The following is a 15,708-nucleotide window of genomic DNA, read 5'->3' as shown; positions in this document are numbered from 1 at the left end:
CAGAGAATCAAATCAGAGATTTGGAAGACAAGGTAGAAAAAAATACCCAATCAGAGCATCAAAAAAAGAAAAGAATTTTAAAAAAATATGCACCCCCATGTTTATTGCAGCATTATTTACAATAGCCAAGATCTGGAAACAGCCCAAGTGTCTGTCAGTGGACAAAGGATTAAAAAGCTGTGGTACATATACACAATGAAATACTACATGACTGTGAAAATGAAGGAAATCTTACCTTTTGTGACAGCATGGATAGACCTGGAGATTATTATGCTAAGTGAAATAAGCCAGGCAGAGAAAGAAAAATATCTTATAATCTCACATATATGTGGAATCTAATGAACAAAGTGAACTGAGGAATGGAATAGAGGCAGAGGCTGGGTAAGAGAGACCAGACAGACAGCAGTCAGAGGGAAGGGGGATGAAGGGATAGGATCAGGGAAGGTGAAGGGATTAGTGAAATTATATATATACATATCATAGAGATGTAGATAACAGGACAGCAAAGCCTAGAGCAGGGGTCCCCAAACTACAGCCCACGGGCGCATGCGGCCCCCTGAGGCCATTTATCCGGCCCCTGCCGCACTTCCAGAAGGGGCACCTCTTTCATCGGTGGTCAGTGAGAGGAGTACATTGACCATCTCATTAGCCAAAAGCAGGCCCATAGTTCCCATTGAAATACTGGTCAGTTTGTTGATTTAAATTTACTTGTTCTTTATTTTAAATATTGTATTTGTTCCCGTTTTGTTTTTTTACTTTAAAATAAGATATGTGCAGTGTGCATAGGGATTTGTTCATAGTTTTTTGTTGTTGTTTTTTTTTTGGTATTTTTCTGAAGCTGGAAACGGGGATAGACAGACAGACTCCCGCATGCACCCGACCGGGATCCACCCAGCACACCCACCAGGGGGCGACGCTCTGCCCACCAGGGGGCGATGCTCTGCCCCTCCGGGGCGTCGCTCTGTCGTGACCAGAGCCACTCTAGCGCCTGGGGCAGAGGCCAAGGAGCCATCCCCAGCGTCCGGGCCATCTTTGCTCCAGTGGAGCCTCGCTGTGGGAGGGGAAGAGAGAGACAGAGAGGAAGGAGAGGGGGAGGGGTGGAGAAGCAGATGGGCGCTTCTTCTGTGTGCCCTGGCCGGGAATCGAACCCGGGACCTCTGCACGCCAGGCCAACACTCTACCACTGAGCCAACCGGCCAGGGCCATAGGTTTTTTTATAGTCCGGCCCTCCAACAGTCTGAGGGACAGTGAACTGGCCCCCTGTGTAAAAAGTTTGGGAACCCTAGCCTAGAGGGAAGGGGGGAGGGAGTTAGGGGGAAGGGGACAAAGGGGATATAAAAAGGGACACAGGGATGGGATTGAGGGAGTTATATTCAGTGGGACACTTGAATACATGTAAACACAATAAATTAAAAATTAATAAAAATTTATTTAAAGAATTAGGATAGTTTAAGGGACCTTTGAGACAACATGAAATGTAACAACACCTGCATTTAGGGATACCAGAAGAAGAGAAAGAGAGCAAGGGATGGAGAACTTACCTCAAGAAATAATGAAATAAAACTTACCTAACCTAGTGAAGAAAAAATATGCATAGTCCAGGAAGCACAGAGCGTGCTAAAGAAAATGAACACAAAGAGGCCTACAACAAGACCCACGATAATTTTATAATTAAAATGTCAAAGGTAAAGACAAAAAGAGAATCTTTAAGCAGCAAGAGAAAAGCAGTTAGTTACCTACAAGGCAGCTGCCATAAGACTATATGCAGATTTCTCAACAGAAGCATTTCAGGCCAGAAATGATTAGCATTAAATATTCAAAGTGACAAAAATCAAGGAGCTACAACCAAAACTAGTTTACCAAGGAAGGCTATAATTTAACATTCAAGGAAAAATAAAGAGTTTCCCAAACAAGAAATAAGCTAAAGGAGTTTGTTACCACCAAAATAATATTACAAGAAATGATTAAGGTCCTGGAAGAAAAAGGAGGATGAGGAAACAGAGGAGGAGGAAGAAGGAGGAGGAAGAGAAAGAAGAAGGAGGAGAGAAAGAAGAAGTAGGAGGAAGAAGAGGAGGAGGAGGAGATAAGGAAGAGGAGAGGGGAAGGGATAAGAAGGAGAGGAGGAGGGGAGGGGGGAAGTGGGGAAGTAGAAAGATGAGAGCAGGGGGAAAGGAGGAGAAGAAGAAAACAGACAAAATAGTTAAAAGAATAAAATGGCAACAAATACGTATTTCTCAATAATCACTTTATATGTATATGGTGTAAATGCTCCAATCAAAAGACATAGGGTAGCTTAATGGATAAGAAAACAAGACCCATATATATGCTGTCTATAATAGACCCACCTCAGAATGAAAGGTACACACAGACTAAAAGTAAAGGGATAGAAAAAGATTTTTCATGCAAATGAAAATGAAAAAAACATAAACAAACCTGGGGTAGTAATACCTATATCTGACAAAATAGACTTCAAAACAAAGATTATAGTAAGAGATAAAGGATACTACACAATGATAAATGGAACAGTCCAACAAAGGGTATAACTCTTGTGAACATTTATGCAACCAATATAGGAGCACCTAAATATGTAAAGCAGATGATATTGTGGGACATAAAGAGAGAGACTAACAATAATATAGTTATAGTAGGGAATTTTAACACCCCATTGACATCAATGGATAGATTTTCCAGATAGAATATCAATGAGGCAGTAGCCTTAAATGACACACTAGATTAATTGGATTTAATTAATATCTTCAGAGCATTTCACCCCAAAGAAACAAAATATACATTCTTTTCAAGTGCCCATGGAATATTTTCTAGAACAGACCACATGTTAGGACATAAAATAAGTCTCCATAAATTTAAGAAAACTGAAATCATATCAAGCATCTTCTCAGACCACAATGAAATGAAACTAGAGATCAATCACTCACACACACACACACACACACACAAACTGATAAACACACAAAGACATGGAAGCTAAATAACATGTTACTTATAGAATGAATGGGTTAAAAATGAGATCAAGAAAAAAATTAATAAAAAAAATCTTGAAACAAATGAAAATGAACACACAACAACCCAAACTCTATGGAACACAGCAAAAACAGTCCTAAGAGGAAAATTCATAGTATTACAAGCTTAACTTTTTTTTTTTTTAAACAAGAGAGAGACAGACAGGAAGAGAGATGAGAAGCATCAACTTGTAGTTGTGGCACTTTAGTTGTTGACTGATTGCTTCTCACAGATACCTTGACCAAGGGGCCCCAGCTGAGCAAGTGGCCCCTTGCTCAAGCAGTAACCTTGAGGTCAATCCAGCAATCTTGGGCTTCAAGCCAGTGACCTGGGATCGTGGCAATGATCTCACACTCAATTTAGTGACCCCAAACTCAAGCTGGTGATTCTGTGCTCAAACCATATGAGCCTGCATTCTAGTTGGTGACCTTGGGGTTTCAAATATGGGACTTCAGCATCCCAGGTCAATGCTCTATCCACCATACCATCACCAGTCAGGCAAGGCCTATCTTAAAAAACAAACAAATAAAAAATCTCAAATAAGCAATCTAATTTACACTTAAAGGACTTAAAAAAGAACAACAAACAAAGCTCAAAGTGAGTAGAATGAAGGAAATAATAAAGATCAGAGTAAATTTTAAAAAATGGAGTCTAAAAAACAATTCAAAAGATGAATGAAACCAAGAGCTGATTCTTTAAAAAGATAAACATGATTGACAAACCTTTAACCAGACTCATCAAGAAAAGAGAGTGGACCCAAATAAATAAAATCAGAATGAATGAGAGGAAGTAACAACTAACACCAGTGAAATACAAAGGATTGTAAGAAAATGTTATGAACAACTATATGCTAACAAATTGGACTATCTGGACAAAATGGATAAATTCCTACAAACTTACAATCCTCCCAAACTGAATCAGAGAGAATCACAGAATATAAATGAACAGATTACAACTAGTGAAATTGAAGCAATAATCAAAAAACTCCCAACAAACAAAAGTCCTGGACCAGATGGCCTCACAGGAGAATTTTTACCAAACATTCAAAGAAGAACCAACACCTATGCTTCTCAAACTATTCCAAAAAACTCAAGATGAGGGAAGACCCACTTGATTATGATGTATCATCTTTTTAATGTATTGAGGGGTTCAGTTTGCTAATATTTTGTTGAAAATTTTAGGCTATGTTTACCAGGGATATTGTCCCATAATTTTCTTTCCTTATGGTGTCTTTATCTGGTTTTGGAATAATTAGATATGTAATTTAATATTCATATATTATTGGACTCCAAGTTCATTAGAAAACTATGTAATCTTTGTAATTCTGTATTTTAAGAGTATACCAATGGAAGATTTCACAATTAAATGTTTAAGTGTGAAATGTGAACAAAAGAAAGATTCTAATTGAATGTTATATATAAAATTATTTTACATAGTAATGTGTAGCATATTTATTTTTTAAAATATTTTTCTTTATTCATTTTAGAGAGCAGAGAAAGAAAGAAAGAGAGAGAGAAGGGGGGAGGAGCAGGAAGCATCAACTCCCATATGTGTCTTGACCAGGGAAGCCAGGGTTTCAAACTGGTGATCTCAGTGTTTCAGGTTGACACTTTATCCACTGCACCACCACAAGTCAGACAAAAAAGAAAAGAAATAAAGAAAAAAATATTTGGATACATTTTTTTGCTGTACCTTGAAAGAAATGTGTATTTTGAAACTGATCTAAGAGCTACATGTGATTCCTGGGTCATATGTTTAATGACTGTCCCATATCCAACTATTGTTTTTTTTCTACCAAACTCTCTTTTATCAGTATGTTATCCAGGGAATGTTTCTAACCAAAAAAAATTTTTAAATAGCTTGTTATCATTGAAAAAAAATTACCTCACCAAATACAGCAAACATAGAATACAGTAAAAAAACAAACAAACAAACATAATTTTTGTGCTGTAACATGCTACCAAAATATTCTTCCTGGAATTGTAGGATTCTACTGATTTTTTTTCTTTTCTTTTCCAGTTTCTCTCTCTCTTTTTCTCCGTGTGTGTGTGTGTGTGTGTGTGTGTGTGTGTTCTCCAGTCTCTAGATATATAGAATACAATTTCAAATTAAACTATTCAAGAAACTGGTTATTATCAAAATACCTCCCAGGGGAGTAGAAGAAAAGTCAGTGAAGAAAATGCATGGCAAATTTAAGATATTGTACAAGCCTAAAGTGATATATTGAAAATTTTAATGTTTCTACTGTTATTTAAAGATTCATCAGTTTTGCTTCTCTTATCAATAATTTATCATTTCATTCATTTTATTTTTATGGATTGATATACCACATACTATACTAATTAATCTAACTATAATCTTATTTAGATCAGAAGGTTATACAGCAAATGTTCACACTGGAAAAACTCTAGGTTGTGAGAATATGAATAATTTCTATTTTATTTTGTTGATATAATTTAGTATAATGACCAGCCTAGCTTTATAATAAAGGAAAGACTTCAAATATTGACTAATTTTACATAAGTATATAAAATGTCTCGAAGGTAAGAAAAAGAAAAATACACAGCTGTAAAATGGCCAAGAACAGAAAGATGGGCAAATGAATGAAAAGTTGGAAGGACAAATTAGAGCTGGGGGAAACAGGTGGGGGTGGGTGGATTGCAAGGACGTGGGTGGAGAAAGGGGTGGAGATTGGACAATTGACTCAAGGTCTAAGTGGTAGCCTGAGGGTTATAAAAGCTTGGTGGTGCCTAGGGAAAGCAGCCTGAAGTCCAGGGTTGGCACACAGGCAGACTGGTAGAGGCAGCAGGGGCAGAAAAGGCTGAAACACCCAGAGCAGGAGAGATTAGGTCCAGGATGTCACGTTTTTTCTTGTTCCATCTGCTAGAAAGCTGGCTGCTACTGAGCCAACTGACAAGAGAGATCCATGGCCAGGAAATGGAAATTTTTACTAAGTGCAACATCGAATTAGTCCGTTTCTGGGTCCATACTTGTGGTACTCAACTCTGGGCAGAGGAGATGAGGAAGAATCAAAGATTGAGAGCTGAACGGTCTGCAGGTGAGAGATGCTGGTGCCTAAAAGTTTGGGCTGTTCCCTTATAACTTGCTTTTCTAGTAAGGGTCACACTGGGGATCTCACCAGAGGGAGAGAAAGCTGTGGAAACCGCAATTGGTCTCATCTGAGAGGCATTTGATGCCCTTCGCCACCTGGCAACCAGGGTGACGTGGTGGGGAGAAGGGGAAAGCCACAGAGGAGATAAGGCTGCCCAAAGACCTGTAAGAGGCAGGGCACACTGGGGCCAGACCCCAAAGTCAAGGTCTGTGGGCTGGACAGCAAAAGTGCTGGTGGCTGGGGCAACCAGACAGGGCTTCTTGAGAGGACAGGGGCAGTGAGGTGTTAGCTGATTATCAAGGTGTTTGGGGCAGAAATCAACAGACCTCCCATTGGGTCCTGGAATGGTAGACACGACTTTCTTCCTTTGTAAAAAACAAACAAAAAAAACCCCAAACAAAATCCTGGGCCATGGCCTATGCCATCGAAAACCTCTCCTTTTGTTTTAATTTTTATTTTTATTTGTAAACTTTACCAAAGGGGAAAGCTCCCACAGCTTTGAACTGGATCTTTAAGCTCATTTGTGAGGGAGGGGACTGAAGAGAAAGAAAAGGGCCTGGTCATCTTCAGGAGAAACTGAAGGGACCAACAGTCAAGGGAGGTTTGTCTTTCAAACAAACAGAATTAAACTATTGATTTTGTTGCAGATTCATCACCCAAAATTCAGGTTTGTGTTTTAATCCGCTAGTAGGCCAAAACATTGAGACACTGGTTCTTGGAGACAGAGAAAGGTTTATTTGATTTGGCTGAAGAAGAGAACAGGAGAGCAAGATCTCTCAAATCCAGCCCGGGCCAGGGTAGCTCATTCTATACACCAAGGTTGTGGGTTCAATCTCCAGTCAGGGCACATACAAGATTCAGCCAATGAGTGCAGAGATAAATGGAACAACAAATTGATGTTTCTCTCTCTAAATTCAATAACTAAATCTTTTTAAAAATCCATCTCTCTCTAAAAGCAAGAGCAAGTTTTTATGTAGCTAGGGAGTAGAGGAGAGAAAGTTCCAAGGAACTGAGAGAGGTTTGTATTTCTTAAGTTACATCAGACTCCTGGGCATCAGCAGCTGGTCACAGCTACCTTGAAGACATTCTTTCTCTCTGTAAAACAAGTTCTTAAATTCTCCTTGCAACCCTGAAGTTATCTCCTCCCGCTTGACAGATGGTAGTACATCAGCAACTTATGAGTACATTCATGAGAACAAAAGGAGTTGCGCAGGAAAAGCGGCTAACGTGAACAAAGGCCTGAGAAGAATGAAATTATTTAACTCTAGCTACCAAAAATGCCAGGGGCATTAAAATCACAAGGGGCTCAGATACAATTTGGAATAAAGACTCTGTGGAAAAGAAACTATTAAATAGTAGATGCATGAGGATGTCAAGGACTAGAATCGCCTGCCTAAGAGATCAAAACAGTTGAAAATTCTGCCTTTTTAACTTTATCTTGAAGTGGTAATATTCCACCATGGAGCATTTGATAGTTTAAAATAATATACTCTTCAAGGGTTATTATCATTAACTTAGATGTTACTTAGTAATGGAAGAAAATTACTCAGGTAAGAACATGTGGTCAAACTGAGAGTTTTTGATGACCAAGATGACTACAGATATGCCAAAGCACTTTAATGAAAGCATTAAGGGGACATAAGGAGTGGTAACAGACAGTCCAAGTGGAATAAAGGACTACAACTTTGGTAATGTAGTACGTTAAGCTGCCCAACTATAATAAACTAACTTGTTTAGATACCAGGATACTTGCTGATTATTTTGATACTGAATTTTATTGTGGCAATGCTTTCCTTTATGACTATGCAAAATTTTATAGTTTTCCTGATGTTTGTTAATGTGAATATTTTTTCTCTTCCTCCTCTTTAACTTAGAAATCATGCCATCTTCCACCACCAAAGATGCAGAAACCTTAAATAAAATTATGGATTTCGTTCCTACTTTGCCACAGGAACTGAAGAAAACACTGTCTGAGAGGCCGCTGTTATTGAAAGAGCTACGACAAGCTGCATCAAAGGATATAAATCTTAACTTTGAAGAATTTAAGGAAAATAATCTCAATAGACAAAGTAAAGCAGAACACAAAAGTCTTTCAGCATTAAAAAACATACGCTTAGTTAAACATTTTCTAAAAAAGAGACAGGCCCCTTACCTATTATCTGTCAAGTGTTGTTATACAGGCTGTACCAAAAAAGAGGTGGCTGTATTCTGCTGAGATGAAGCTAACTGCGTATTTCATCTAATGTTCACATGTATTTTCAATGACACATTCACTGATGCCTCCATCACCCCACTGATTATGAGAATATGAGAAGTTGTTTTTAGTGTTTGGGTTTTTAATTTTGTGTGTATAAAACATTCTTTGCATTACTGTTGCTTCTGCTAATAAATACTTTTATGCTAAAAAGTATTTTTGTCTTTATTAATGGTATAATTATAGTAATTACTTTTTATGCTGATAACTTAAAATGGCAATAAAATCTTTATCATTTTGACCATACACAATAACTCAACTTAAGAATATTTTTAACTAGGCCCTGGCCGGTTGGCTCAGTGGTAGAGCGTCGGCCTGGCATGCAGAAGTCCCAGGTTCGATTCCCGACCAGGGCACACAGGAGAAGCGCCCATCTGCTTCTCCACTCCTCCCCCTCTCCTTCCTCTCTGTCTCTCTCTTCCCCTCCCGCAGCCGAGGCTCCATTGGAGCAAAGATGGCCCAGGCGCTGGGGATGGCTCCTTGGCCTCTGCCCCAGGCGCTAGAGTGGCTCTGGTCGCTGCAGAGCGACGCCCCGGAGGGGCAGAGCATCGCCCCCTGGTGGGCAGAGCGTTGCCCCCTGGTGGGCATGCTGGGTGGATCCCGGTCGGGCGCATGCGGGAGTCTGTCTCTCCCCATTTCTAGCTTCAGAAAAATAAAAAAAAAAAAAGAATATTTTTAACTAGATAGTAAAACTCTATGCTTTGCATTAGTAAGAATGGATGTCTAGTTTTGAAATTTGTATTTGATAAATTGTGATCTGTCACCACTTTTTACTCCAGACCTAATATCCAAATGTTCTTTCACTATTTAATATTTAACAAATTATTTTAATAGAAAAAGAAAAGAAAAAACAATTCAGCATACACATGCCTAACACCAGGTATATAAAATGGACCAAAATATTTTTCTTGATATTAACTCATATCAGATATACAAAGAGTCACAAAATTTGGACTTTTCGAATACATTTTTAAAGATTTTTGTATCATTTGAACTATGCTTGCAAACAATAGATTGGACACTACTTAATCCAGTTGAGACCATATAAACTCAAGTATTTTTCAAACTAGGATTCTTCTCTGAATTCTACTAAGACACTAAAAAGTAAATCATGTTTTTTGTTTTTTTGTGGCAGAGACAGAGTCAGATAGAGGGACAGATAGGGACAGACAGGAAGGAGAGAGATGAGAAGCATCAATTCTTTGTTGTGGATTCTTAGTTGTTCTCATATGTGCCTTGACTGGGGGGGCTACAGCAGACTGAGTGACCCCCTTGCTTGAGACAGTGACCTTGGGCTCAAACTGGTGAGCCTTGCTCAAACCAGATGATCCCACACTCAAGCTGGCGACCTCGGGGTCTCGAACTTGGGTCCTCCACATCCCAGTCTGATGCTCTATCTACTGCACCACCGCCTGGTCAGGCTAAATCATGTTTTTTTATTTTTTTATTTTTATTTTTATTTTTATTTATTTATTTTTTTTTTTCATTTTTCTGAAGCTGGAAACAGGGAGAGACAGTCAGACAGACTCCCGCATGCGCCCGACCGGAATCCACCCAGCACGCCCACCATGGGGCGACGCTCTACCCACCAGGGGGCGATGCTCTGCCCATCCTGGGTGTCGCCATGTTGCGACCAGAGCCACTCTAGCGCCTGAGGCAGAGGCCACAGAGCCATCCCCAGCGCCCGGGCCATCTTTGCTCCAATGGAGCCTTGGCTGCGGGAGGGGAAGAGAGAGACAGAGAGGAAAGGGCGGCGGAGGGGTGGAGAAGCAAATGGGCGCTTCTCCTGTGTGCCCTGGCCGGGAATCGAACCCGGGTCCTCTGCACGCTAGGCTGACGCTCTACCGCTGAGCCAACCGGCCAGGGCTAAATCATGTTTTTTTAAGGAGAAAAATGAACAGATATACATAAAAGAAAATAAGCAACTCAGTGTCATACATTACAGAAGAAGTGGTTTAGCAAGGGAATGTATTTTATGTTTACTATTTTAGAATTTACAAGCCATTTCTATAACAAAGTAACTATAAAGTGATATGAAAACTTGTTAGAATAATAAATTAACAAAATTATCATTTTAGTATTTTCTTAGTTCCTTCAACTCACATACACTTAATATTTTAGAAAAATGCACTTAAATACCAAGTAAATCTCCACCAAATGTCTGTAAATAGAATTCAAAGGGATTAAGACTGTAACTCCCATATTTCAAATCCCGATACATGATCGGTAACAACCAGGCCTCCTAGGTTTATTAAGTCCTCACCATAAGCCATCTTGGACAAAGCCAGGAAGAGTGCTGTCTGAAATAGAAAGTCCAACTCAAGAGAACAAAGGCAGTGACCAGGAAAAGCTACAGCCCAGACAGGACAATGAGGCATTCCTGGACATAGAAGGCATCTCCCCAGACCCCTTTTGGCCCATCTCCCTCATCTGCTCCTCCAAAAAAGCCCTGGAGGCAGAACTCCTGGCACAGAACCTACATTCACTACCTCTGATGATGTGGCCACTTTATAAGTGGTACGAAGACAATCTCTGGTTAACTAGGTATCTACTATAAACACTCAAATAATCAGTTAACACTGTTAAGATATCTAATTCTTGTGCTACTGAAGTCCTCCTAAGCCTCTCATGAAAAACTGATGATTATGTGTTTATTTCTCATATAAAAATTTACTGTTAATATAAATATATATAAGATTGTGATTGCTGTAAATAACAGAAAAACCTCCAATAGCAGTTTCAAAGAAGCCTATGGGAGTAAATATCCAGCACTGTTTAGCATGGGAATGATGCTAGCAGGCTCCTCCCACCTTTTCCGTCAGCTGTGCTTAGCAAGCCTATAGGTCTTCTTCCTTATGCTCCCCACCCCATGGTCCCAAAATGGCTGCTGGACCTCTGGATTTCATTGTGCATTTTTAGGCAAGAAAAGAAGGGAACAGAGAACAGTTAGTGTCTGGAAAAGAAATGTAAAGGCTTTGCTAAACACCTCCACAGTGTTTATTTCATATTGGTCAGAGCTGTGACACAACTATGTGCAAGGGCATTAGGAAATCATTTCTAGCACTCACAGCCTAGTGAGTACAGGGAGGCAAGGGAAAATGGTCTAGAAAAGACACTGGGTCAGTCAACCTATAGTTTTGTTCATGCTTGCTTCTCTTGCAAGTCATAGGTATAATGACTGTTTCAAAGGCACTAATCTTTATTTATCAGCCTTCACCATTAAGAATAACTCCAACTGGAGTTGGATCTGAGAGATGTCCTGAGGAAAATAAAGAAGTCTCTGGAATCCAGTAGACATGAGTAGGAACTGTAGCTTCAGTACTACACTGCTGTATACATGGGTATATTTATTTTTTCTATTTAAAAAGGTAGAAAGGACAGAGTTACCATCTGCTCCCTAACCCACATAAACAGTTTCCCCTATTATTAACATCTTACATTAGTGTACATTTGCATTAACTGATAAGCCAATATAGATATTATATCATTACTATTAACTAAAGTCTACAGTTTACATTAGGTTTCCCTCTTTGAATGGTATATTCTATTTTTAAATTAATTGACTTTAGGCCTGACCAGGTGGTGGCGCAGTGGATAGAGTGTCAGACTAGGATGCGGAAGGACCCAGGTTCGAGACCCCGAGGTCGCCAGCTTGAGCACGGGCTCATCTGGCTTGAGCAAAGAGCTCACCAGCTTAGACCTAAGGTCGCTGGCTCCAGCAGGGGGTTACTCGGTCTGCTGAAGGTCCACGGTCAAGGCACATGTGAGAAAGCAATCGATGAACAACTAAGAAGTCCCAACGCGCAACGAGAAACTGATGATTGATGCTTCTCATCTCTCTCCGTTCCTGTCTGTCTGTCCCTGTCTATCTCTGCCTCTGTAAAAAAAAAAAAAAAAAAAAATTAATTGACTTTATTTTTAGATTAGCTTTAGGTTCACAAAAAATCTAAATAGTTAAGTATAGAAAGCTCCCATATATTCCCCTCCTCCCCAACCCTCCTCTACCATTTATACATTTGTTATAATTGATAAACCAACATTGAAATATAATTAGCAATTAAAGTCCATTGTTTTCTTTATCGTTCATACCCGGTGTTGTATATTCTACAAATTTTTATTAATATATAATGACATGAATTCATTCCTATAGTACCATACAGGGCCCCAAATTCCTCCCTTCCCCCAAATTTCTGGTAACCACCAATCTTTTTACCATCCCCAAAGTTTGCCTTTCCCAAAACTCATTGGTTATCACACAGTATATAGCTTCTTTTGTCTTCTTTCAGTTAATAATATGTCTTATGATTTCTCCATGTCTTTTCAAGACTTTATTTATTTTTTTGAGAAAAAGAGAGACAGGACGAGAGAGAGATGAGAAACATCAATTCATACTATTCATATTCCAGCACTAAGTTGTTCATTGATTGCTTCTCATACATGCCTTTACCTGGGGCTTCAGCCAGGCCAGTGACCCCTTGCTTAAGCCTGCAACTTTGGGCTCAAGCCAGAGACCTTTGGTCTCAAGCCAGTGACCACAGGGTCATGACTACAATCCCACGCTTAAGCCAATGACCCCGTGCTCAAGCTGGTGAGCCTGTGCTCAAGCCAGTGCCCTCGGGGTTTCAAACCTGGGACCACAGTGTCCCAGGTTGACATTCTATCCACTGTGACACCACCTGGTCAGGCAATTATTGTTCATTTCTTAATGGCACTGAATAATATTCCATTGTACAGATGTACCACAGTTCTTTTATTCATTCATCTTGGGGTTTTTTTTTTGTTGTTGTTGTTGTTTTGTATTTTTCTGAAGCTGGAAACGGGGAGAGACAGTCAGACAGACTCCCACATGCGCCCAACCGGGATCTACTCGGCACGCCCACCAGGGGGCGACGCTCTGCCCCTCCGGGGCGTCGCTCTGTTGCGACCAGAGCCACTCTAGCGCCTGGGGCAGAGGCCAAGGAGCCATCCCCAGCGCCCGGGCCATCTTTGCTCCAATGGAGCTTCAGCTGCGGGAGGGGAAGAGAGAGACAGAGAGGAAGGAGAGGGGGAGGGGTAGAGAAGCAGATGGGCACTTCTCCTATGTGCCCTGGCCGGGAATCAAACCCGGGTCCCCCGCATGCCAGGCCAACGCTCTACCACTGAACCAACCGGCCAGGGCTCATCTTGGTTTTGAATAAAGCTTGGGTGCAGTTAACTAAAGTCTGTAGTTTACATTATGGTTCAATCTATATAAATTATGAATAAAGCTGCCATAAAAGTTCAGGTTTGTATGGACATGTTTTCATCTCATGTGGGTGAACAGCAAGGAACACAACTGTTAGATCATATGATAAAAGTATGTTTAGTTGTTTGTTTTTTAACTTCTATAAGGGTAACATATAGTAATTTTGAAAAATGTTAGAAGGAAATTCCAAGACTTTTTTTTTTTTAATAATTATGTTATTTTTTTTTTAATTATTTTTATTTATTTATTCATTTTAGAGGAGAGAGAGAGAGAGAGAGAGAGAGAGAGAGAGAGAGAGAAGGGGGGGAGGAGCAGGAAGCATCAACTCCCATATGTGCCTTGACTGGGCAGGCCCAGGGTTTTGAACCGGTGACCTCAGCGTTCCAGGTCAGCGCTTTATCCACTGCGCCACCACAGGTCAGGCCAAGACTTTTTATCTTCATGAAAACATGCTCTCTTTAGCATTCAGTACAGCATAAGATTTCATTATTTGGGAAATGAAGTTAATGAAATCCATTATCTAGCTTCAATAAACAATGTTGGTAAAATAATTTTTTAAATGTGATAGAGTATATATTGGATGTCTTTAAGAAATTTGGTAGCTGAAAAAATATGCAAATAAAAGTGTTATTACTGAAGTCTACATTTTAAGAATGGTGAACTATTGCTGTCTGCCACAGAAAAGAATAAAAGTGACTTATACTGAAAAAGAAAAACAACTTGTAAACTCTCTTCTAAAGTGGCTGTACCATTTTGCATTACCACTCACAATGAGTGAGTTCGTTTTACGCAAATCCTTGATCACAGTGTATGAGCTGCTATGCAGGGGCTACTCTCTGAGGCAGGATTGTTGCCATCAGGGTCTGGTGCCTGCTGGGATCTCCCTTTGGGTGTGCCACTTGTATGGTCAGTTGGATCGAGCTATTGTATGTCTGAAGCCCACCACTGGTTGTGTTAATTCTGAGTCCACTTGGTTAGGTTTTCAGTGAAGGTCAATGTCAGACACTGCCTGTAAGTAGCCTTGGGCTACCTGTCTAGAGTCACCACATAATTCTCTGTTTTTGGCTGCCTCCACTAAGCCTGGGTATGCACTGGAGGGACAAAACCAAGTACAAGGGTCAGCTTCCTCCAACTCTGAGCCAACATCAGGTCTTAAAAGGTCTAAGACACCCTGATGTCTAGTTCGTCCTGTAAACTGGCCCGCCAACCCCTGAGGCTGGTCTTCCTCAAAAGCCTTCTGTAGAAAGACTGTAGAGTAGGCCCAGGCCACAACCTATAGATCCTCCTACAAGGAATAAGCTCAATAGGGTGGAGTAACTGGAGTCAGAAGGATGGGGCTAGTAGATCTCCTGCTTGGAGGTAGCATGATCAGGCACTCAATGGGGGTAAAGTAACCTTAACCCAGAGCCATACCATTCAGTCTCTGCCTAAGTTTCCAACCTCCCCCAGAGGGAGCACACTATGGATTTAGGTTGGGTGCAGGAGCAAGCTCAGCAGGGCAGACCTCTGGGGTGTCACAGAGACAGGTCAAATGAGTCTCCTGTTGGAGAAGTGGTATGGGCTGGGCTCGCAAGAGGTGTAAGAATAGTTCCCTCAACTGTCATAGCTGCACAACCCAGCACCTGTCTGAGTCCCGGCCAAGAGCCTCCCAGATAGACACACTCCAAAAGTCCCAGCTTTGTGCAGCACTCTGATCCCCCTTCAAGATTGAGATCAGCAGAGCAGGGCCATCAGTTGTTTGAAGTACAGGTCAACTGAGTCTCCTATTGGAGCAAAGACTCAAGCTGAGCTTGCAGAGGAGATAAGGAAGAGTGGCCATCCTCCTGAGCCAGGGCCACACAACCCAGCACCAGTCTGAGTCCCAGACAACAGCATCCCAGGGAGACACATTCCAAAGGTCTCAGCTCTACCCAGCAATCTGATCCCCCTGCAGGACTGAGCTCAGCAGGGCAGGGCCCCTGGTATTGAAGGAGAGGTAAAGGAATCAAAGGTTGGGGGGGGGGGGGAGGTGGCAGGAGAAATGCCAGCTGTGTACTCTAAGTGGAAAAGAACGACCACTATCCCAAAGTTACACAGCTCAGTTACTGTCTGAGTCTC

The 15,708-nt window shown here is 40.8% G+C and overlaps 1 protein-coding gene across 1 annotated transcript; it reads left to right on the top strand.

Moving 5' to 3' along the window:
• The first annotated feature begins 5,856 nt into the window (after positions 1 to 5,856).
• On the top strand, positions 5,857 to 8,500 carry LOC136322861 (prorelaxin-like). The gene is made up of 2 exons (XM_066254739.1): positions 5,857 to 6,079; positions 8,008 to 8,500. The coding sequence occupies exons 1-2, from the start codon at positions 5,878 to 5,880 to the stop codon at positions 8,346 to 8,348; spliced, it is 543 nt and encodes a 180-aa protein (XP_066110836.1). The 5' UTR covers positions 5,857 to 5,877; the 3' UTR covers positions 8,349 to 8,500.
• The last annotated feature ends 7,208 nt before the right edge of the window (positions 8,501 to 15,708 follow it).

The sequence above is a fragment of the Saccopteryx bilineata genome, chromosome 2, assembly GCF_036850765.1.
Source record: "Saccopteryx bilineata isolate mSacBil1 chromosome 2, mSacBil1_pri_phased_curated, whole genome shotgun sequence".
In the NCBI taxonomy this organism is placed as follows: Eukaryota; Metazoa; Chordata; class Mammalia; order Chiroptera; family Emballonuridae; genus Saccopteryx; species Saccopteryx bilineata.
The sequence above is the reverse complement of the archived record's forward strand: the minus strand, read 5'-3'. Positions and strand labels throughout refer to the sequence as shown.